This window comes from Oncorhynchus nerka, linkage group LG7 (assembly GCF_034236695.1).
Source record: "Oncorhynchus nerka isolate Pitt River linkage group LG7, Oner_Uvic_2.0, whole genome shotgun sequence".
NCBI classification, from domain to species: domain Eukaryota; kingdom Metazoa; phylum Chordata; class Actinopteri; order Salmoniformes; family Salmonidae; genus Oncorhynchus; species Oncorhynchus nerka.
Genome location: NC_088402.1, coordinates 36,871,264 through 36,897,099, shown reverse-complemented (window position 1 = coordinate 36,897,099; position 25,836 = coordinate 36,871,264). Strand labels below are relative to the sequence as shown.

The 25,836-nt window shown below is 42.5% G+C and overlaps 1 protein-coding gene across 1 annotated transcript in view; it reads right to left on the bottom strand.

Moving 5' to 3' along the window:
- Nucleotides 1–25,836, bottom strand: part of LOC115131549 (atrial natriuretic peptide receptor 1-like) — a 118,812-nt gene that overhangs the window by 80,509 nt on the left and 12,467 nt on the right. Inside the window, exon 3 of the mRNA XM_029663348.2 lies at nt 3,932–4,119. Coding sequence (XP_029519208.1) covers nt 3,932–4,119 — 188 coding nt within the window. The remainder of the gene's footprint in view (nt 1–3,931; nt 4,120–25,836) is intronic.

The following is a 25,836-nucleotide window of genomic DNA, read 5'->3' as shown; positions in this document are numbered from 1 at the left end:
CTCAACATGGGTCAAAATTCAACAAAGATCAAACAACAAAAAAGGACTATATGCATTTCAGGTAAAATAACAACCAAATGTTTATTTTCATGGACAAATTAGCTAGCAACAGCAAGCTAGCTAAATGTCCATAAATGTTTCATGTGTGTTTCGACCTGTCCCCAAATCAATATAGTTGGCCCAACCCATCGGTTTTTGGGACTAGAATGTGTTTTCAATCTAGAAATCGTTAGGAAGTCATCGAGGAAAAGAAACTAACGTCTGTGGGTGTGGCGTAGCGTTTAGCCAGAGCAAGGAGTCTGGGTAGGCAAATTACCATCGTAAAACAATTCCATAAGTTAGTACATATCGCCATCTAGAGGCTTAGACACTAGTCTAGGAGGTTAAGTGGTATGCTAGTGTGGATATTGGACCAAACCCTCTGTTTCCCTTCCCTACTTCCGACTCATCATCCTTTTCTCTTTTTTCCTGTATTTTTACATGTTCAAAGCATTCACTACATCTTTGTGATATGCTGCCTTCTTTACATTTTCCAATCTATTTTTATTCATTTTTCTTGTTCACTCTTCTTATTGTATTGTAGATGGAAATCAAATCAAATTATATTTGTGACATACACATGGTTAGCAGATGTTAATGCGAGTATAGCGAAATGCTTGTGCTTCTAGTTCCGACAATGCAGTAATAACCAACGAGTAATCTAACCTAACAATTCCACAACTACGACCTTATACACACAAGTGTAAAGGGATAAAGAATATGCACATAAAGATATATGAATGAGAGATGGTACAGAACGACATAGGCAAGATGCAGTAGATGGTATCGAGTACAGTATATACATATGAGATGAGTAATGTAGAGTATGTAAACATAAAAGTGGCATAGTTTAAAGTGGCTAGTGATACATGTATTACATAAAGATGCAGTAGATGATATGGAGTACAGTATATACGTATACTGCTGCGCCTTCTTCACAACGCTGTCTGTGTGGGTGGACCAATTCAGTTTGTCCGTGATGTGTACACCGAGGAACTTAAAACTTACTACCCTCTCCACTACTGTCCCGTCGATGTGGATAGGGGGGTGCTCCCTCTGCTGTTTCCTGAAGTCCACAATCATCTCCTTTGTTTTGTTGACGTTGAGTGGGAGGTTATTTTCCTGACACCACACTCCGAGGGCCCTCACTTCCTCCCTGTAGGCAGTCTCGTCGTTGTTGGTAATCAAGCCTACCACTGTAGTGTGGTCCGCAAACTTGATGATTGAGTTGGAGGCGTAAATGGCCACACAGTCGTGGGTGAACAGGGAGTACAGGAGAGGGCTCAGAACGCACCCTTGTGGGGCCCCAGTGTTGAGGATCAGCGGGGTGGAGATGTTGTTACCTACCCTCACCACCTGGGGGCGACCCGTCAGGGAGTCCAGTACCCAGTTGCACAGGGCGGGGTTGAGACCCAGAGTTTGGAGGGTACTATGGTGTTAATTGCTGAGCTGTAGTCGATGAACAGCATTCTCACATAGGTATTCCTCTTGTCCAGATGGGTTAGGGCAGTGTGCAGTGTGGTTGCGATTGCGTCGCCTGTGGACCTATTGGGGCGGTAAGCAAATTGGAGTGGGTCTAGGCCTAGGGTGTCAGGTAGGGTGGAGGTGATATGGTACTTGACTAGTCTCTCAAAGCACTTCATGATGACGGAAGTCGTTTAGCTCAGTTACCTTAGCTTTCTTGGGAACAGGAACAATGGTGGCCCTCTTGAAGCATGTGGGAACAGCAGACTGGGATAAGGATTGATTGAACATGTCCGTAAACACACCAGCCAGCTGGTCTGCGCATGCTCTGAGGACGCGGCTGGGGAGGCCGTCTGGGCCTGCAGCCTAGCGAGGGTTAACACGTTTAAATGTTTTACTCACGTCGGCTGCAGTGAAGGAGAGTCCGCAGGTTTTGGTAGCGGGCCGTGTCAGTAGCACTGTATTGTCCTCAAAGCGAGCAAAGAAGTGATTTAGTCTGTCTGGGAGCAAGACATCCTGGTCCGCGACGGGGCTGGTTTTCTTTTTGTAATCCGTGATTGACTGTAGACCCTACCACATACCTCGTGTCGGAGCCGTTGAATTGCGACTCTACTTTGTCTCTATACTGACACTTAGCTTGTTTGATTGCCTTGCGGAGGGAATAGCTACACTGTTTGTATTCGGTCATGTTTCCGGTCACCTTGCCCTGGTTAAAAGCAGTGGTTCGCACTTTCAGTTTCATGCGAATGCTGCCATTAATCCACGGTTTCTGGTTTGGGAATGTTTTAATCATTGCTGTGGGTATAACATCGCCGATGCACTTTCTAAAGATTACCCGCTGAACTGTACATACTGTCCATAGACCAAGTAATTAGTCATTTAACATGACTGTATACATTTAGGCAATCTATAATGCTCAGGACGTGAGATATATTCTATTGATGTAATAATTAGGAATGTATGACAAATGGGCTCTGTGCTACATATAACACTTTTAAGACGATGGGCCCGATCTCCCACGAGCTTGTGAGTAAAAACATGGCTGTAATTTAGGAATGTGGCGATAATGTTCAGAGCATGCATTCTGCAAAAATCTAACAATCCTACCAAACTTTATGCTGTACACTCTTAGAAAAAGGGTTCCAAAAGGTTATTCGGCTGTCCCCATAGGAGAACCCTTTTTGGTTCCAGCTAAAGCCAAAAGGTTTCTACCTAGAACCAAAAAGGGTTCTTCAAAGGGTTATCCTATGGGGACAGCTGAAGAACACTTTTAGGTTCCAGATAGCACCTTCTTTTGTAAGTGTGTACTACACAGTATGTATGCTAACGAAGCTCTAGACTTTACTTGTGAAGGAGTGAAAAATATTTGATTTTCAGTACAGACTGCAGTACATGGCTATTTAGGGTGAGAAAACATGCTGACAGCGCTGTACAAAGCTGGCCTTCCCCCTTGAGATGCATGTTTTTCCCCCCAGTAGTGTGGTGCAGCTTGCATCTATTTAAACTGTCCGCCAGAGAGACAAACATAACTTCAATTCACTGTGCAAGTTTGTTTTGTCAAATGGTTTAGTATGCCGGGAAAATGGAGTAGCTTGGGTTAATTGACCGTAATACCAAGTTATAACTGGCTGTAACATTGTAGATGTGGACTGGATAATAGTCTTGCTGTCTGGGTACTGTCATCAAGACAACTCATCTGAATGCTTAACACCCTATATTCCTCACTCAGTGTTACTCTATCTGACAGTGTAATGGGAGATATGCTACATCTGGATATGTTTGGTTACATTTTTGCCATAGTCCTTTGTTCCTCAGTCATTCCTTTTCCTCATTCCTTCGTCTCTCATCCATTTCTCTCTTGAAAAGGGTACATATATCGCAGGAAAAAGATGCATGTTTAGCCAACCACTCTCCAATTTTTCACTGGGTTAGTGCTATTTCCTTGAACTTGCGATAAAACGTCCTATTTCACAATATTCTCAAAATGTATCATGTACCTCTCATTACCTACCAATACAGCTGCATGACTGATGCCTTTTTTCTCTTATCTGCTGCTGAGTCATCACTCATTTACCCTCTCTGCCTTTGTAATATCACTTATAATGACAGTACAGCATCCAACTAAATTCCTCTCCTCTTTCCCCTACTCGTGATATACCCCCTACATTCCTCTTTATTAGGCTATCTGGTAAAAGTAGAGTTAAATCAAATGAAACAATTCTCTCATCCCTCCTTCATACCAGTCAAATCTCACTCATAACTGCAGTGTAATGACAGTAATACATCCGATTAAAGCGCTTTTCTCAGACCCAAAGATGCAGTCCCCACTAAATCCCATTAAATCCATCTCCTATACCCCCTACTCAATCTACCCCTCCTTCGTTCCTACAGACCTCCCTCATCCATCCCTCTGTCATCCCCCTCTCACCCTGAAGGCCTTCTTAGCGGCATGGTCGTCTGCGTCTCCTCTGTACCAGGGCCTAGCGGGCCGCTTCCTCAGGCTGTGGCCGAACAGGTCGATGAAGAAGAAAGCATAGTCCTCCGGGGGCAAGCCCTCCCTCCAAAACTGTACCATCAGCATCCGGAAAGTGTCCCATGAGCAGCACATGTACACCACTGAAGAAGAAGAGACATAGAAGAGAGAATGTATCAGACATATATACAGTGGGGCAAAAAAGTATTTAGTCAGCCACCAATTGTGCATGTTCTCCCACTTAAAAAGATGAGACAGGCCTGTAATTTTCATCATAGGTACACTTCAACTATGATAGACTAAATGAGAAAAAAAATCCAGAAAATCACATTGTAGGATTTTTTATGAATTTATTTGCAAATTAAGGTGGAAAATAAGTATTTGGTCAATAACAAAAGTTTCTCAATACTTTGTTATATACAATTTGTTGGCAATGACAGAGGTCAAACGTTTTCTGTAAGTCTTCACAAGGTTTTCACACACTTGCTGGTATTTTGGCCAATTCCTCCATGCAGATCTCCTCTAGAGCAGTGATGTTTTGGGGCTGTTGCTCGGCAACACGGACTTTCAACTCCCTCCAAAGATTTTCTATGGGGTTGAGATCTGGAGACTGGACCTTGAAATGCTTCTTACGAATCAACTCCTTCGTTGCCCGGGCGGTGTGTTTGGGATCATTGTCATGCTGAAAGACCCAGCCACGTTTCATCTTCAATGCCCTTGCTGATGGAAGGAGGTTTTCACTCAAAATCTCATGATACATGGCCCCATTCATTCTTTCCTTTACACGGATCAGTCTTCCTGGTCCCTTTGCAGAAAAACAGCCCCAAAGCATGATGTTTCCACCCCCATGCTTCACAGTAGGTATGGTGTTCTTTGGATGCAACTCAGCATTCTTTGTCCTCCAAACACGACGAGTTGAGTTTTTACCAAAAAGTTATATTTTGGTTTCATCTGACCATATGACATTCTCCCAATCTTCTTCTGGATCATCCAAATGCTATCTAGCAAACTTCAGACGGGCCTGGACATGTACTGGCTTAAGCAGGGGGACACGTTTGGCACTGCAGGATTTGAGTCCCTGGCGGCGTAGTGTGTTACTGATGGTAGGCTTTGTTACTTTACCTCTCTGCAGGTCATTCACTAGGTGTGGTTCTGGGATTTTTGCTCACCATTCTTGTGATCATTTTGACCCCACGGGGTGAGATCTTGCGTGGAGCCTAATAATTGCTCCCGTAGTTGAGGACTTCAAACCAAGCTGCTTACCTATTGCAGATTCAGTCTTCCCATCCTGGTGCAGGTCTACAATTTTGTTTCTGGTGTCCTTTGATAGCTCTTTGGTCTTGGCCATAGTGGAGTTTGGGGTGTGACTGTTTGAGGTTGTGGACAGGTGTCTTTTATACTGATAACAAGTTCAAACACGTGCCATTAATACAGGTAACGAATGGAGGACAGAGGAGCCTCTTAAAGAAGTTGTTACAGGTCTGTGAGAGCCAGAAATCTTGCTTGTTTGTAGGTGACAAAATACTTATTTTCCACCATAATTTGCTAATAAATTCATTAAAAATCCTACAATGTGATTTTCTGGATTTTTATCTTCTCATTTTGTCTGTCATAGTTGAAGTGTACCTATTATGAAAATTACAGGCCTCTCATCTTTTTAAGTGGGAGAACTTGCACAATTGGTGGCTGACTAAATACTTTTTCCGCCACTGTATGACTGTTGTAATACACTACAGAGAAATAGTAATTGTTATGTAGTCCTGTACAGTAGCGGTGTGTGGGTAAGATTTCCTCATCAATCTACACATAATACCACATAATGACAAAGCGAAAAACAGGTTTATGGACATTTTTGATGAATCATATAAAAACACAAATAAAATGATTTACATAAGTATTCAGACCCTTTGCTATGAGACTCGTAATTGAGCTCAGGTACATCCTGTTTCCATTGACCATCCTTTAGATGTTTCTACAACTTGATTGGAGTCCACTTGTGGTAAAAATAATTGATTAGACATGATTTGGAAAGGCACACACCTGTCTATATAAGGTCCTACAGTTGACGGTGCATGTCAGGGCAAAAACTAAGCCACGAGGTCAAAGGAATTGTCCGTAGAGTTCTGAGCCAGGATTGTGTCAAGGCACAGATCTGAGGAAGGATACAAAAACATTCCTGCAGCATTGAAGGTTCTCAAGAACAGTGGCCTCCATCATTCTTAAATGGAAGAATTTTGGAACAACCAAAACTCTTCCTAGAGCTGGCCGCCCGGCCAAACTGGGCAATCTGGGGAGAAGGGCCTTGGTCAGAGAGGTGACAAAGAACCTGATAGTCACTTTGACAGAGCTCCATAGTTCCTCTGTGGAGATGGGAGAACCTTCCAGAAGGACAACCATCTCTGCAGCACTCCACCAATCAGGCCTTTATGGTAGAGTGGCCAGACAGAAGCCACATGACAGCCCGCTTGGAGTTTGCCAAAAGGCACCTAAAGGACTGTCAGACCATGAGAAACAAGACTCTCTGGTCTGATGAAATCAAGATTGAACTCTTCGGCCTGAATGCCAAGGGTCATGTCTGGAAGAAACCTGGCACCATCTCTACGGTGAAGCATGGTGTTGGCAGCATCATGCTGTGGGGATGTTATTCAGTGGCAGGGACTGGGACACTAGTCAGGATCGAGGGAAAGATAAACAGAGCAAAGTACAGAGAGATCATTGATGAAAACCTGCTCCAGAGCACTTAGGACCTCAGACTGGGGCAAAGGTTCACATTCTAACAGGACAACGACCCTAAGCACACAGCCAAGACAATGCAGGAGTGGCTTCGGGACAAGTCTCTAAATGTCCTTGAGCGGCCCAGTCAGAGCCCGGACTTGAACCCGATCGAACATCTCTGGAGAGACATGAAAATAACTGTGCAGCAACGCTCCCCATCCAACCTGACAGAGCTTGAGAGGATCTGCAGAGAAGAATGACTGAAACTCCCCAAATGCAGGTGTGCCAAGCATGCAGCGTCATTCCCAAGAAGACTTGAGGCTGTAATCGCTGCCAAAGGTGCTTCAACAAAGTACTGAGTAAAAGGGTCTACGTAACGCAACGTAACAAAATGTCGAAAAGGTCAAAGGGTCTTATTACTTTCCGAATGCACTGTATGCTTAGTTTAATACAGTAACAACTAAACGATACCAAAAACAATTTAGTCCAATCAAAGTAAGCTAAATATGATTTGGCTGTCCATAGAACTGATTTGTGTGTGTGTTTGTCTTTTAGTTTTAAATTGTCCTAGGCTACCTGGCTAAAATGCTTGCTCGCTAGCCTAACTTCCTTTCATGGGCAATGATGCGCCAGGCCACCTAGTTAAAATGTGCCTAATACATCTAGCTACATATTGAACTTCCATCCTCTCAGGGGCACAATGTATTGTTGGATCAGAATCCCCGTTATAATCATTGGCCAGTGCGGGGAATTAATTAAAACCGCAAGTCCAAATCCCTACCTACATCCATGGCTAATTTAGGAAAGGGATGATTTTAGCTAGCTATCCCTTGGAGGACAACGACAAGAGATGCAACAATTTTTTTCTGTAAATTACGTTCTGTTTTTGATGTGATGTGATTGGTCTGAAGGCAAATCAAAACTGGCTTCCCTTGACAATTGTTTTAGGTGTGCCAGGACTAGGGCTTTTGCAGTGACCGTATTACCGCCACACCGGCGGTTACGAGTCATGAAGGCAGTCAAATTTGACTGTTTAGTCACGGTAATTAGGCTTCTCCAAGCTCTGACGCCGCTGATGGTCATTAGTAGCCTACCAAACTTGCTAACTGCCTGGTACTCATCACTCTATTGTCCCTCTAATCCCTCTGACATCAATGCAAATGTGTTCAAAAAAATCTAATCAAACACTTGATGAGAGCCCATGAGCTCATGTTGTGCAACATTTCTACAGGCTATGCAATGTGCGAGAAAACAGGAGAGGAGGATCCCATCAGCTTTCTACAGGCTATGCAATGTGTGAGAAAACAGGAGAGGAGGATCCCATCAGCTTTCTACAGGCTATGCAATGTGCGAGAAAACAGGAGAGGAGGATCCCATCAGCTTTCTACAGGCTATGCAATGTGCGAGAAAACAGGAGAGGAGGATCCCATCAGCTTTCTATAGGCTAGGCCTACTATATCTGTTTCTAAACTTTCCTAATATTAAGCAAATATTAAGCACATTGCTTATCTTTACAACAGGAGTATAGCCTACCTGGCTGGCATGAAAATGAACCATGGGAAAAACGTCCTCCATTCGCTGCTTAAGCGCAGATATGACATGTTTGTTTCGAGACAGGTGCATGGTAATGTTCCATTCAAAATAAAAAATATTTCATATTATTTAGAATAGTCAGATGGGTGACAACATTAGCCGATCACTTGTGAATGATGTCCAGCGTAAGACAAGCAACAATGCCTTTTTTTGTGACTTTTTCTAATCATAGTCGCACACCTCATGTAGCTTAGCCTATAGGTCTATATGTTTTGATAAGGTTTGTATCACAACTAAAGTGGACAAATAACTTCTTCAAATTAAGCACATTAATCAGCTTTACAAGGGCTGTAGAGCCTAAATGGAATACAGTTGAAGTCGGAAGTTCACATACACTTAGGTTGGAGTCATTAAAACTCATTTTTCAACCACTCCACAAATTTCTTCTTAACCAACTAAAGTTTTGGAAAGTCAGTTAGGACATCTACTTTGTGCATGACACAGGTAATTTTTCCAACAATTGTTTACAGACAGATTATTTCACTTATAATTCACTGTATCACAATTCCAGTAGGTAAGAAGTTTACATACACTAAGTTGACTGTGCCTTTAAACAACTTGGAAAAATCCAGAAAATTATGTCATGGCTTTAGAAGCTTCTGATAGGCTAATTGACATCATTTGAGTCAATTGAAGGTGTACCTGTGTATGTATTTCAAGGCCTACCTTCAAACCCAGTGCCTCTTTGCTTGACATCATGGGAAAATCAAAACAAAATCAGCCAAGACCTCAGAAAAATACTGTAGATCTCCACAAGTCTGGTTCATCCTTGGGAGCAATTTCCAAACACCTGAAGGTATCATATTCATCTGTACAAACAATAGTATGCAAGTGTAAACACCATGGGACCACGCAGCCGTCATACTGCTCTGGAAAGAGACGCGTTCTGTCTCCTAGAGATGAATGTACTCAAATCTACCCCAGAACAACAGCAAAGGACCTTGTGAAGATGCTGGAGAAAACAGGTACAAAAGTATCTATATCCACAGTAAAACCAGTATTATATCGACATAACCTGAAAGGCCGCTCAGCAAGGAAGAAGCCACTGTTCCAAAACCGGCATAAAAAAGCCAGACTACGGTTTGCAACTGCAAATGGGGACAAAGATCGTACTTTTTGGAGAAATGTTCTCTGGTCTGATGAAACAAAAACAGAACTGTTTGGCCATAATGACCATCGTTATGTTTCGAGGAAAAAGGGGGATGCTTGCAAGCCGAGGAACACTAACCCAACTGTGAAGCACGGGGGTGGTAAGCATCATGTTGTGCGTGTGCTTTGCTGCAGGAGGGACTGGTGCACTTCACAAAATAGATGGCACCACGAGAGAGGAAAATGATGTGGATGTATTGAAGCAACATCTCAAGACATCAGTCAGGAAGTTAAAGCTTGTTTGCAAATGGGTCTTCCAAATGGACAATGACCCCAAGCATACTTCCAAAGTTGTGGCAAAATGGCTTAAGGACAACAAGGTCAAGGTATTGGAGTGGCCATCACAAAGCCCTGACCTCAATCCTATGGAAAATGTGTGGGCAGAACTGAAAAAGCGAGTAAGGAGGCCTACAAACCTGACTCAGCTACACCAGCTCTGTCAGGAGGAATGGGCCAAAATTCACCCAACATATTGTAGGAAGCTTGTGGAAAGCTACCCAAAATGTTTGACCCAAGTTAAAGTATTTAAAGGCACTGCTACCAAATACTAATTGAGTGTATGTAAACTTCTGGCCCACTGGGAATGTGATGAAAGAAATAAAAGCTGAAATAAATCATTCTCTCAACTATTAGTCTGACATTTCACATTCTTAAAATAAAGTGGTGCTCCTAACTGACCTAAGACAGGGAATTTTTACTCTGATTAAATGTCAGGAATTGTGAAAAACTGAGTTTAAATGTATTTGGCTAAGGTGTATGTAAACTTCCGAATTCAACTGTACATAAGCAGCACGTGAGTTCCAATTTTGGGGAAAATCCTTTTCACCATAAAAATGCACCATAATAATATGAACATAATTACATGCATAATCGCATTTGTGGTCACTTTTGAAAATGTGCGTAAAAAAAAAAAAAGATCCCTCAAATGAAACATTTGCGGTTATATGCCTACTTGTGTGTGCGAATTGCTGTGTTTATAATGTGAAGAACTAACCTAACAATTGATCAACATTTTAAGCTAATCGTTCCGATCTGTTGCGCCAACCTCATTGCGTAAAAAATATTTTTTATACTAGTGGTTGTATTCATTTGGGATCTATCGCATCCCACAACTGTCCCAGACTAAGTTTGGAATAATTATTTTTCGCACAGAATATGTCAACTTTTGTACTATGGGGGATAGTAGATTGACATAGGCTAGTGCTTTCACTGTTCATTAGGCCTACTCATCTTGTTGACTGACGAAAAGTAAATGTGGACAGTTCTTCCAATATGGATATGGATGGGCACAGTTGAGTCTCCTGTGTCTGTCTTCACTTATAGCACTTATAGCCTGTGAGAAAGACCCAATCACTTGTTGGAGAGTTGTGTGAGTGAGAGGTGCTTTGGAGCAGGCAGCACTCAGGGAGAAGAAGGGCTGTAAAAGGTATGGATTCTTTTGGGTGCATTATGGCCACACAGATACATTAAGCCTCTTGCGAATTGAAGTAAAATTGTAAAACACAGAGAGATACATTATTAAAATACATTTTTGGGTACATTTTTGGGGAGATGCCTCTGGGAAATTTGAGGCATTATCAAGTGCTCCTCAAATTGTGAACGGGAGACTGACAAAGTGTGTACAGACTGTGAAAAAAACAAAGCAGGCCTCATGTCTTTCAAGTAACTTTTTTCAAATCATCATTATTATTATTTTTTTATTTCACCTTTATTTAACCAGGTTGAGAACAAGTTCTCATTTGCAACTGCGACCTGGCCAAGATAAAGCATAGCAGTGTGAACAGACAACACAGAGTTACACATGGAGTAAACAATTAACAAGTCAATAACACAGTAGGGAAAAAAAAGGGGGAGTCTATATACATTGTGTGCAAAAGGCATGAGGTAGGCGAATAATTACAATTTTGCAGATTAACACTGGAGTGATAAATGATCAGATGGTCATGTACAGGTAGAGATATTGGTGTGCAAAAGAGCAGAAAAGTAAATAAATAAAAACAGTATGGGGATGGGGTAGGTAAAAATGGGTGGGCTATTTACCGATAGACTATGTACAGCTGCAGCGATCGGTTAGCTGCTCAGATAGCAGATGTTTGAAGTTGGTGAGGGAGATAAAAGTCTCCAACTTCAGCGATTTTTGCAATTCGTTCCAGTCACAGGCAGCAGAGAACTGGAACGAAAGGCGGCCAAATGAGGTGTTGGCTTTAGGGATGATCAGTGAGATACACCTGCTGGAGCGCGTGCTACGGATGGGTGTTGCCATCGTGACCAGTGAACTGAGATAAGGCGGAGCTTTACCTAGCATGGACTTGTAGATGACCTGGAGCCAGTGGGTCTGGCGACGAATATGTAGCGAGGGCCAGCCGACTAGAGCATACAAGTCGCAGTGGTGGGTGGTATAAGGTGCTTTAGTGACAAAACGGATGGCACTGTGATAAACTGCATCCAGTTTGCTGAGTAGAGTGTTGGAAGCAATTTTGTAGATGACATCGCCGAAGTTGAGGATCGGTAGGATAGTCAGTTTTACTAGGGTAAGTTTGGCGTGAGTGAAGGAGGCTTTGTTGCAGAATAGAAAGCCGACTCTTGATTTGATTTTCGATTGGAGATGTTTGATATGAGTCTGGAAGGAGAGTTTACAGTCTAGCCAGACACCTAGGTACTTACATATTCAAGGTTGGAACCATCCAGGGTGGTGATGCTGGTCAGGCGTGCGGGTGCAGGCAGCGAACGGTTGAAAAGCATGCATTTGGTTTTACTAGCGTTTATGAGCAGTTGGAGGCCACGGAAGGAGTGTTGTATGGCATTGAAGCTCGTTTGGAGGTTAGATAGCACAGTGTCCAAGGACGGGCCGGAAGTATATAGAATGGTGTCGTCTGCGTAGAGGTGGATCAGGGAATCGCTCGCAGCAAGAGCAACATCATTGATATATACAGAAAAAAAGAGTCGGCCCGAGGATTGAACCCTGTGGCACCCCCATAGAGACTGCCAGAGGACCGGACAGCATGCCCTCTGATTTGACACAAAGTAATTGGTGAACCAGGCAAGGCAGTCATCTGAAAAACCGAGGCTACTGAGTCTGCCGATAAGAATATGGTGATTGACCGAGTCAAAAGCCTTGGCAAGGTCGATGAAGACGGCTGCACAGTACTGTCTTTTATCGATGGCGGTTATGATATCGTTTAGTACTTTGAGCGTGGCTGAGGTGCACCCGTGACCGGCTCGGAAACCAGATTGCACAGCGGAGAAGGTACGGTGCGATTCGAGATGGTCAGTGACCTGTTTGTTGACTTGGCTTTCGAAGACCTTAGATAGGCAGGGCAGGATGGATATAGGTCTGTAACAGTTTAGGTCCAGGGTGTCTCCCCCTTTGAAGAGGGGATGACTGCAGCAGCTTTCCAATCCTTGGGGATCTCAGACGATATGAGAGAGAGGTTGAACAGGCTGGTAATAGGGGTGCGACAATGGCGGCGGATAGTTTCAGAAATAGAGGGTCCAGATTGTCAAGCCCAGCTGATTTGTACGGGTCCAGGTTTTGCAGCTCTTTCAGAACATCTGCTATCTGGATTTGGGTAAAGGAGAACCTGGAGAGGCTTGGGCGAGTAGCTGCGGGGGGGGGGTGGAGCTGTTGGCCGAGGTTAGAGTAGCCGGCGGAAGGCATGGCCAGCCGTTGAGAAATGCTTGTTGAAGTTTTCGATAATCATGGATTTATCGGTGGTGACCGTGTTACCTAGCCTCAGTGCAGTGGGCAGCTGGGAGGAGGTGCTCTTGTTCTCCATGGACTTCACAGTGTCCCAGAACTTTTTGGAGTTGGAGCTACAGGATGCAAACTTCTGCCTGAAGAAGCTGGCCTTAGCTTTCCTGACTGACTGCGTGTATTGGTTCCCGACTTCCCTGAACAGTTGCATATCGCGGGGACTATTCGATGCTATTGCAGTCCCCCACAGGATGTTTTTGTGCTGGTCGAGGGCAGTCAGGTCTGGAGTGAACCAAGGGCTATATCTGTTCTTAGTTCTGCATTTTTTGAACGGAGCATGCTTATCTAAAATAGTGAGGAAGTTACTTTTAAAGAATGACCAGGCATCCTCAACTGACGGGATGAGGTCAATGTCCTTCCAGGATACCCGGGCCAGGTCGATTAGAAAGGCCTGCTCACAGAAGTGTTTTAGGGAGCGTTTGACAGTGATGAGGGGTGGTCGTTTGACTGCGGCTCCGTAGCGGATACAGGCAATGAGGCAGTGATCGCTGAGATCCTGGTTGAAGACAGCGGAGGTGTATTTGGAGGGCCAGTTGGTCAGGATGACGTCTATGAGGGTGCCCTTGTTTACAGATTTACGGTTGTACCTGGTGGGTTCCTTGATGATTTGTGTCGCATCATGCAGCTTTACAATATAATAAAAATCAAAACATATAGCCCAACGTTTGTAGAACAACTGCAGTTACATCAATAAATATAAAGCATATAGGAGCATATAGGAGTACCTATTTTTTTGCAAACCGCTCAACACAGAATCGTCGCATGTGCGCACTCCCTGAAGTCGTTTGGAGAAAATATCCTTTTTATTTTATTCAGCTTTGTTCGGTTGTATTCTCCATACTAAAAAATCATATAAAATAATTCCACAGAATTCTAAGCAAATCTTGTCTGCTAAATAAACTACTGTAGCCCACAGCCATATGGCATAGCCAGATCAGGACAACTCAGAGTATGCTATTCTGTTCTTCTGAAATAGACTACATTTTCTTCATATCATGTTTCTTTAGACATGTCTAAAATAAATAATGGATTTATTGTGAAGGTGTAGACTATATTACATGGATTTATTAGACCTTTTAAAATGTAGACGTTCCAAAGGTCTGCATCAGTGGCTTGTAGGCTATGTGTGGAAGCCAGGAGATGCTAAATGTGTTTATGTTAATTAACGGTCAATTACCATGAGACAGATAGTTATTTGCTTGACAATCACCAGCTGACGAAAGTTCATGACCGCTTAGGACAACTCACAGTTGTGCTCACTCAGTGTAGCTCAATGATGATGGGCTATTATTATAACTTTTTTTATCAAGGGAGGCCAAATACTCGCTGGCTTCCCTTGCATTCAATGCTACGGGCGAAAACAATGTCATACTCTTAATTACCAGACAGCCTCAGATACATGGGCAACACATCCTGAGACAGAAGGACGCTGTTTCGCTCGCTTGGATGCTTTCTCCAGTGAGATACATTAAGCCTCTTGCAAATTGAAGTAAAATTGTGAAACACAGAGACGAGAGATACATTATTAAAATACATTTTTTGGGTACATTTTTGGGGGGAAGCCTGGCTTCCCTTAGCATCCATGAGTACATGCCACTGGTCCTGTAGTGTACATTGTGTCAGAGAGAAGATATAATACTTGACTACATATTGACTGTACTTGACTAAATTACATCCCGCATTGTGGTGATTTTCCATAGAAATAGTTTTCTTTATTGCTTATACTATAAGGTACAAGTGAAAGGAATACTTTACACAAGGTCAACTAGTAAAGACACATAACATGAAGTGCATTCTGCAACATACCAAGAACCACTCTAAGGGGAAGACATACAGTAGGCTACATAGACAGAGTGAATATGTTGACAGGTTCTGTGTGAAGGTCTCAAACTGATTCACAGCAGATGTTCTGATGACAGTACGATGTGAACGGCCCATGTTGCTGTTAGCAATACAATATACTGCCAACTCACCTCACCTCACCCACACACACACACACATATATAGGGGAGAACCGGGATGAAAGTGACACTTTTAGTTTTTTTCCTAACTACTCAGAGATCAATAGATCTAGACACACCATATTTTATGACAAACAACTTATATATGTCCTCTACCATTAACAAATGTAATTTCATTTCTAGGGTAAATTATTTTAAATTAAATAGACAAAGAACAGAACTACCGCAACCAATGATCTCTTACATTTTTTCTGCTTTAAGTTACAGTTTTAACAGTGGTCAAGTAGGCCTAACAGAGTGGCCTATCATCAAAAACAATGGAGAAAATATCCCAGAACATTTTAACATGGAATTTTTTTAATTTTATTATTTATTTATTTATTTCACCTTTATTTAACCAGGTAAGCAAGTTGAGAACAAGTTCTCATTTACAATTGCGACCTGGCCAAGATAAAGCAAAGCAGTTCGACACATACAACGACACAGAGTTACACATGGAGTAAAACAAACATACAGTCAATAATACAGTAAAAAAAAACAAGTCTATATACAATGTGAGCAAATTAGGTGAGAAGGGAGGTAAAGGCAAAAAAGGCCATGGTGGCAAAGTAAATACAATATAGCAAGTAAAACACTGGAATGGTAGTTTTGCAATGGAAGAATGTGCAAAGTAGAAATAAAAATAATGGGGTGCAAAGGAGCAAAATAAATAAATAAATTAAATACAGTTGGGAAAGAGGTAGTTGTTTGGGCTAAATTATAGGTGGGCTATGTACAGGTGCAGTAATCTGTAAGATGCTCTGACAGTTGGTGCTTAAAGCTAGTGAGGGAGATAAGTGTTTCCAATTTAAGAGATTTTTGTAGTTCGTTCCAGTCATTGGCAGCAGAGAACTGGAAGGAGAGGCGGCCAAAGAAAGAATTGGTTTTGGGGGTGACTAGAGAGATATACCTGCTGGAGCGTGTGCTACAGGTGGGAGATGCTATGGTGACCAGCGAGCTGAGATAAGGGGGACTTTACCTAGCAGGGTCTTGTAGATGACATGGAGCCAGTGGGTTTGGCGACGAGTATGAAGCGAGGGCCAGCCAACGAGAGCGTACAGGTCGCAATGGTGGGTAGTATATGGGGATTTGGTGACAAAACGGATTGCACTGTGATAGACTGCATCCAATTTGTTGAGTAGGGTATTGGAGGCTATTTTGTAAATGACATCGCCAAAGTCGAGGATTGGTAGGATGGTCAATTTTACAAGGGTATGTTTGGCAGCATGAGTGAAGGATGCTTTGTTGCGAAATAGGAAGCCAATTCTAGATTTAACTTTGGATTGGAGATGTTTGATATGGGTCTGGAAGGAGAGTTTACAGTCTAACCAGACACCTAAGTATTTGTAGTTGTCCACGTATTCTAAGTCAGAGCCGTCCAGAGTAGTGATGTTGGACAGGCGGGTAGGTGCAGGTAGCGATCGGTTGAAGAGCATGCATTTAGTTTTACTTGTATTTAAGAGCAATTGGAGGCCACGGAAGGAGAGTTGTATGGCATTGAAGCTTGCCTGGAGGGTTGTTAACACAGTGTCCAAAGAAGGGCCGGAAGTATACAGAATGGTGTCGTCTGCGTAGAGGTGGATCAGAGACTCACCAGCAGCAAGAGCGACCTCATTGATGTATACAGAGAAGAGAGTCGGTCCAAGAATTGAACCCTGTGGCACCCCCATAGAGACTGCCAGAGGTCCGGACAGCAGACCCTCCGATTTGACACACTGAACTCTATCAGAGAAGTAGTTGGTGAACCAGGCGAGGCAATCATTTGAGAAACCAAGGCTGTCGAGTCTGCCGATGAGGATGCGGTGGTTGACAGAGTCGAAAGCCTTGGCCAGATCAATGAATACGGCTGCACAGTAATGTTTCTTATCGATGGCGGTTAAGATATCGTTTAGGACCTTGAGCGTGGCTGAGGTGCACCCATGACCAGCTCTGAAACCAGATTGCATAGCAGAGAAGGTATGGTGAGATTCGAAATGGTCGGTAATCTGTTTGTTGACTTGGCTTTCGAAGACCTTAGAAAGGCATGGTAGGATAGATATAGGTCTGTAACAGTTTGGGTCAAGAGTGTCCCCCCCTTTGAAGAGGGGGATGACCGCAGCTGCTTTCCAATCTTTGGGAATCTCAGATGACCCGAAAGAGAGGTTGAACAGGCTAGTAATAGGGGTGGCAACAATTTCGGCAGATAATTTTAGAAAGAAAGGGTCCAGATTGTCTAGCCCGGCTGATTTGTAGGGGTCCAGATTTTTCAGCTCTTAAATAGCTGTTTCAGCTCTTAAATAGCTGTTCTATAATTCAGCCTACAGTAGCAGCCAATATGTGGTGTTCAATTTAGGGCTACATTCAATGAGACTTATGAAAAAAAACATGCAAGCCTTGACATTAACCTGTTTATCCATTTGTCCTTCAGAGAAGGAGGTGACTGAAAATGTTTGTGTTGTTTGATGCAAGAAACCCCTTTACAAAATAAAATGCATTATTATTCCCATACCATTATTAGAGAATCAGACAAATGATGCAACCTTCTGCCTATTGGCTACTTAGATTATTTAAGCCTGTCTAAAATACAACACTGCCCCTTAAAAAAAAGAATCTCTTTACCTGACTCGCTTTTTAAAGATGGCTAGTGCCCTGACGTTGCCCTCTTTGGGTACAGCAAGTCCCACCCCCCTCTCCCGGTCTCCTACACCCAGGCTGCTGTGGTCAGAGAGAGGTCGTAAATTCCTGGAGGAGATTATCTCCTCATGGCCACAGTATAGAGAGAGAGTAGAGATCCGAACAACATTTATGTTCCGGAGAAGGTATAAAAGATCGGTGAATAATCCAGCTACGGACTGGTCCGTTTGGTACAATTTTGTGAAACTCATGGGAGACAATACGGCCACATTACCATGACGCTGTTTATATAATAGCCTCAGTTATGAGGTTTACATCTAATTGTTGTATAAGATGAATGAGTGAGGATGATACTGTTTGTAAAATTGTGTAATGTGATTTTGGACTGTTTAATGAAGGAAACTACAATTCCCTTTTGAGTTTAACTAAATCAGAGGACCACCCATGAGCACAGTTATGGTCGGGCATCCTGGAACAGGCCCTTTTCTGCAATTCCGAATATAACCCCCACCGTGAGAATTTCTCAACAGACCATGTTGCTCTCAATTACAGGAGGACAAAGGTTGCAGACCAGCTTACCTCGATAACGAGAGGGCCAAGGTTTGAAACCAGACTGCTGAATCTTTTAACCATCCCACGTGGTTAAACTCTTAGACTATCGATACCGACAGAATAAGAACAAGTCTTTGATATTAATTACTAGTCTGCAGCTAGGAATTCAGTATCATTGAACACGAAGACTGACAACCGCCGAAACATCTATCCATAACGACATGAATGAATGTCACTCTGAACTATCCAATCTAACCACGACAGAGAGGGTGGACAAATTCTCCAACAGAAACAAACTTTTCAACAGAGACCCCGACGACACACTGAGCGTAAACATATATATTGATTGCAGTTGTTCCCGAATGAGTGAGAGTTCATGTGCAAAGGATTAGCATTTCAATTGTTATAATTATCAACTGTGTGTTGTCTTCTCATTCGACCCCCACTTCCCTTTTGTACACCAAGCCGTGATGCCGGTTTATCCCACTAGGGAAACTCCGTTATCATTTCCTTGTAACTATCTACTGTTTGTTAATGCATTTCTGTGAATTACTTAGTTAGTTATCATTTCCTTGTAACTATCTACTGTTTGTTAATGCATTTCTGTGAATGACTTAGTTAGTAAATAAATTATTTTAAGACAATTGATGTATGGATGACTCATAGTGAAGACTGGGTTCATGCAGATAACCAACAATTTACGACGTTTGGAATGAGACTAACGTGAGGTAAAGAAGAATTCATTAATCAGAAGACTATTGATCAGATATGAAAATATCTGAAAAAGTTACATTACGAAAATTATAACTTTGTAATCTGAATATTTTCCTTGGTGCCCCGACTTCCTAGTGAATTACAGTTACATGATTAATCAGTTTAATCACGTAATAACAATTACAGAGAGCCATTTGCTAAAGATTAATCTTCAGTTTAATGATAGTAAAGACATGACACTAGAATATGCACACGTTTTGTACCCTTGTAGGAAGCAATCACTCCCCCATTGCTGACTACAAATGATCTATAACTGGGCTAATAACTCGCTAACGAGCAAAGGATATGAACAAATGTGCACACGTGGCCGCTAATATTGCGTTGATTTAATCACAATTCCCACAGTAAAGGGAAACGATATGTGTTAACTAACGGGGAAAACTCTAGAAAGTTGAGTGAAATTCAATCTCGTGCTTCTCTGTATAGGCTGATATTACTTTTGAGTGGGCACGTGTGCAGCTTAGAAGGAACATTGACCACAACGTTACTTTTGTACCTGCCAGTGTGGCAGCAGTAACACAGCTCTGGGACAGAAGTAAGACGTGGCGAGAAGTGCACAATATCGGTCTTATCTCCATGTTTCTGGTTTGTAATGGTTGTTACTTTCAACAAATGTACTATCAGTTCTAATTTAATGTTTTTGTTGATTTGAATAATGAATGCTATAGGTTCTACATTCATGAAAATGAACCATACGTCAACATCGTAATGTTGCGCAAGCACTATATTTTGCCTTACAATATTAATCGGACAAAATTGGATCACATAATTGCTATATTAACTATCCTTTTATCATCTCACTTTAATGTAAATGTAGTGGGAGATTTTCTATTACTATTCATGCTTAGGCCTATCAATTAGGTGTGTTGCAGGCCTCCCGGGTGGCGCAGTGGTTAAGGGCACTGTACTGCAGCACCAGCTGTGCCATCAGAGTCCCTGAGTTCGCGCCCAGGCTCTGTCGTAACAGGCCGCGACCGGGAGGTCCGTGGGGCGATGCACAATTGGCCTAGCGTCGTCCGGGTTAGGGAGGGCTTGGTCGGTAGGGGTGTCCTTGTCTCATTGCGCACCAGTGACTCCTGTGGCAGGCCGGGCGCAGTGTGCGCTAACCAAGGTGGCCAGGTGCACGGTGTTTCCTCTGACACATTGGTGCGGCTGGCTTCCGGGTTGGATGTGCGCTGTGTTAAGAAGCAGTGCGGCTTGGTTGTGTATCGGAGGACGCATGACTTTCAACCTTTGTCTCTCCCGAGCCCGTATGGGAGCGATGAGACAAGATAGTAGCTACTACAACAATTGGATACCATGAAATTGGGGAGAAAAAGGGGTCAAATTTCAAATAAAATTAAAATAAAAAAAATCAGGTGTGTTGCAGCTGTCCTTGTCATGTCTGCTTTTTTAAACTTACATTGCTCAAAACCACTTTTTGTTGGGACTGGTGGTCGAACTGGGCTCTTTTTTTAAAAGGGAGGTTGTCCTCCGCATTAGGGGGGCATGCTGACTTCAGTGCAAATCAAATCAAATGTTATTTGTCACATACACTTGAGACTTCAGTGCACCATTCTAGCTTCTGTGTTATCTGAGAAAATGGGCGTGTTACTTTCGCCCCGTGTTACATTCTCCCTTACGCATCAGGCATACGCACAGTTTAACCAATTCATCCAACCCCCATTATATTTCTATATCTATTATACAGTGAGGGAAACTCAATATCCCCCTCTCCATGGGGTCAACTGCGCTTCACTGATGACTTCACATACTAGGTCAATCTCTATGATAATTATCCGAGATCGGTTCTCCTAACGAGCCGCTTAACAATCAACTAAAGAAGAGCTAATTACTGTTGAGCCCATAGGAACAAAATATGAAAAAGGCATACGGGTTTGAAGGGGACTCTAATGGCTTTGTTCTGTGTAACACACTTTATCATTTCTGAGGCTAAGACAGAGGATAAAGTGAAGTCTCATTATCATTGGTGAAATCATCCCAGAATTAAAACATTGCATGGAAAAAATATCAATTAGTTGATATCTGGCTGGAGAACATCTCACTCAGCACGTTAAGTCAATAGACGTCAAATTATGGGTGATATCTGGTCCGTCCATCATGGCTGCTATTTCGCCCAAAAATAGTCAGTTAATTTTGGTCTAAATGTTACCAAAGATCAGCCTTACCGCTAGCTTGCTGTACTCATTGAAAACATGAAATCCACAAAAAGAATCATGTATTGCATAGCCTATATTGATAAAATGATGTGGCTTCATGGAAATATCCACAAAATATTCAGAAAATATGGATTTTCTTCCAACAAATGTACCCTGTCAAGTTGTCAAAATGTTCTGACACAGGAAGAATATGACTGAAAACAGCCTGTAATCTTATGGGTGCACAATTTAAGAAATTAATTAATAGCAATATGAATTAGATATTTTAACAACCATTTGCTTCTGTGACAACTTTACTGCAAAGTGCTAGAGGGACAAAATACTTTGAACCATTCGCGCCATTTGCTCCTCTCAAGACCACACAAAAGCCACACAGCACACTGACGACTTTCAAAAAGTGGAGGACAGGTGAGTGGGGACTGTAAGTACACATTTTTGTCAGAATAATTTTCTAAACATTTTGTAATCTGTCCAAGTCGAAACAATTATTTTATGTAGACCTTTCTCAAGAATGCAGATGCTAGCTAACTAGCTAGCTAATGTTACAACACAAACAGAAGTGGATTGCTAAATATATTTGGCTAGCTACAAGGAGGGAAAGCATAGCTAACTGATCTGCTAACTAGCTAACTTGCGGTTAACTGGGTTAACTAAGCTAGCTACAGTGGGGAGAACAATTATTTGATACACTGCCGATTTTGCAGGTTTTCCTACTTACAAAGCATGTAGGAGGTCTGTCATTTTATCATAGGTACACTTCAACAGTGAGAGACGGAATCTAAAACAAAAATTCAAAGAAAATCACATTGTATGATTTTTAAGTAATTAATTTGCATTTTATTGCATGACATAAGTATTTGATCACCTACCAACCAGTAAGAATTCCAGCTCTCACAGACCTGTTACTTTTTCTTTAAGAATCCCTCCTGTTCTCCACTCATTACCTGTATTAACTACACCTGTTTGAAATTGTTACCTGTATAAAATACACCTGTCCACACACTCAAAGACTCCAACTTCTGCACAATGGCCAAGACCAGAGAGCTGTGTAAGGACATCAGGGATAAAATTGTAGACCTGCACAAGGCTGGGTTGGGCTACAGGACAATAGGCAAGCAGCTTGGTGAGAAGGCAACAACTGTTGGCACAATTATTAGAAAATGGAAGAAGTTCAAGATGACGGTCAATCACCCTCGGTCTGGGACTCCATGCAAGATCTCACCCCGTGGGGCATCAATGATCACGAGGAAGGTGAGGGATCAGCCCAGAACTACACGGCAGGACCTGGTCAATGACCTGAAGAGAGCTGGGACCACAGTTTCAAAGAAAACCATTAGTAACACACTACACAGTCATGGATTAAAATCCTGCAGCGCACGCAAGGTCCCTCTGCTCAAGCCAGTGCATGTCCAGGCCCATCTGAAGTTTGCCAATGACCATCTGGATGATCCAGAGGAGGAATGGGAGAAGGTCATGTGATCTGATGAGACAAAAATAGAGCTTTTTGGTCTAAACTCCACTCGTCGTGTTTGGAGGAAGATGAAGGATGAGTACAACCCCATGAACACCATCCCAACCGTGAAGCATGGAGGTGGAAACAACATTCTTTGGGGATGCTTTTCTGCAAAGGGGACAGGATGACTACACCATATTGAGGGGAGGATGGATGGGGCCATGTATCGCGAGATCTTGGCCAACCACCTCCTTCCCTCAGTAAGAGCATTGAAGATGGGTCGTGGCTGGGTCTTCCAGCATGACAACGACCCGAAACACACAGCCAGGGCAACTAAGGAGTGGCTCCATAAGAATCAGCTCAAGGTCCTGGAGTGGCCTAGCCAGTCTCCAGACCTGAACCCAATAGAAAATGTTTGGAGGGAGCTGAAAGTCCGTATTGCCCAGCGACAGCCCCGAAACCTGGAGGATCTGGAGAAGGTCTGTATGGAGGAGTGGGCCAAAATCCCTGCTGTAGTGTGTGCAATCCTGGTCAAGAACTACAGGAAACGTATGATCTCTGTAATTGCAAACAAAGGTTTCTGTACCAAATATTAAGTTCTGCTTTTCTGATGTATCAAATACTTATGTCATGCAATAAAATGCAAAATAATTACTTAAAAATCATACAAATGTGATTTTCTGGATTTTTGTTTTAGATTCCGTCTCTCACAGTTGAAGTGTACCTATGATAAAAATTACAGACCTCTACATGCTTTGTAAGTAGGAAAACCTGCAAAAATCGGCAGTGTGTCAAATACTTGTTCTCCCCACTGTATCTAACTAGCTATCATAGTTTGTGAGAGGGGGGGGGGGGCATTAATAAGCTACTAAGAAGGAGAGATGAGGAAAATTAGTTGGCCAAATGTACTGTAGCTACCTAGCTACTGCTGGTGATTTACAGGTCATTGGTGTGTGCGTAGATCGCTAACATTATCAAAACCAAAACTAATCGCAGGGGTTTACATTGACGTTAGCTACTCTGGGTAATGTTACCTGCAGTCAGATGGTAAGTTACCTAGCTAGTAAATAAGGTGGGAAAGCATAGCTGGGTCATTCCTACAATGTGGTGTCATTTGGAAGTCAACGTTTTTAAAATTATTTTTAGATATATTTAAAATACATATACAGTTGAAGTCGGAAGTTTACATGCACTTAGGTTGGAGTCATTAAAACTTGTTTTTCAACAACTCCACTAGTTTCTTGTTAACAAACTGTAGTTTCGGCAAGTCGGTTAGGACATCTACTTTGTGCATGACAAGTAATTTTTCCAACAATTGTTTACAGACAGATTATTTAACTTATAATTCACTGTATCACAATTCCAGTGGGTCAGAAGTTTACATACACTAAGTTGACTGTGCCTTTAAACAGCTTAGAAAATTCCAGAAAATTATGTCATGGCTTTAGAAGCTCCTGATAGGCTAATTTGTCATCATTGGAGGGGTACCTGTGGATGTATTTCATGGCCTACCCCCAAACTCAGTGCCTCTTTGCTTGACATCGTGGGAAAATCAAAAGAAATCAGCCTAGACCTCAGATAAAAATTTGTAGACCTCCACAAGTCTGGTTCATCCTTGGGAGCAATTTCCAAATGCCTGAAGGTACCACGTCCATCTGTACAAACAATAGTACGCAAGTATAAACACCACTGGACCACGCAAGCCGTCATAGAACGCGTCTCCTTCCAGATCGGTGTCTCCTAGAGATGAACGTTCTTTGTTGCGAAAAGTGCAAATCAATCCCAGAACAACAGCAAAGGACCTTGTGAAGATGCTGGAGGAAACAGGTACAAAAGCATCTATATCCACAGTAAAACCAGTCCTATATCGACATAACCTGAATGGCCGCTCAGCAAGGAAGAAGCCACTGCTCCAAAACCGCCATAAAAAAGCCAGACTACGGTTTGAAACTGCACATGGGGACAAAGATCATACTTTTTGGAGAAATGTCCTCTGGTCTGATGAAACAAAAACAGAACTGTTTGGCCATAATGACCATTGTTATGTTTGGAGGAAAAAGGGGGAGGCTTGCAAGCCGAGGAACACCATCCCAACCGTGAAGCATGGGGGTGGCAGCATCATGTTGTGAGAGTGCTTTGCTGCAAGAGGAGCTGCTGCACTTCACAAAATAGATGCGACCACGAGAGAGGAAAATGATGTGGATATATTGAAGCAACATCTCAAGATATCAGTCAGGAAGTTAAAGCTTGGTCACAAATGGGTCTTCCAAATGGACAATGACCCCAAGCATACCTCCAAAGTTGTGGCAAAATGGCTTAAGCACAACAACGTCAAGGTATTGGAGTGGCCATTGCAAAGCCCTGACCTCAATCCTATGGAAAATTTGTGGGCAGAATTTAAAAAGCGTGCGCGAGCAAGGAGGCCTACAAACCTGACTCAGTTACACCAGCTCTGTCGTCAGGAGGTATGGGCCAAAATTCACCCAACTTATTGTGGGAAGCTTGTGGAATGCTAACCGAAATGTTTGACCCAAGTTAAACAATTTAAAGACAATGCCACCAAATACTAATTGAGTGTATCTAAACTTCTGACCCACTGTGACATACCAGAAACATTTATATCAGATTTGTGCCTGGTCTCCACTAGTTACCACAGCCACAGTCACTACCCTGCCTATTTCTAGAATTGATTTTCTTAAATTTAGATTCTAACCCTAACCACATTGCTAACCTTAAAAATATTACCAAAAAACACATGTTTGTTTTCATGAATATTTATGATATAGCCAATTTTGACTTTGTGGCTGTGATAACTAGTGGAAATCGTTATGCGTGTGAACAACAGGCACATCTGGACTCTCATCGGCTAGAATGGTCCCATCTGATCTCCTACAGACTGCCTTCCATTTTTGAAGACATTTCTTTAATTGAAAAGTGGCCACTATAGTATCTGATCAATATAATTAATCAATTGTGGCATAAATCAACCTTTCCTGAAAAAAAATCCACCCTATACCTGACAAAACAACCAGGTGTATATGGACAAAAACAATACCAACTGACACAAGTTATTCCCTAACCTGAAACAACCTATGTCG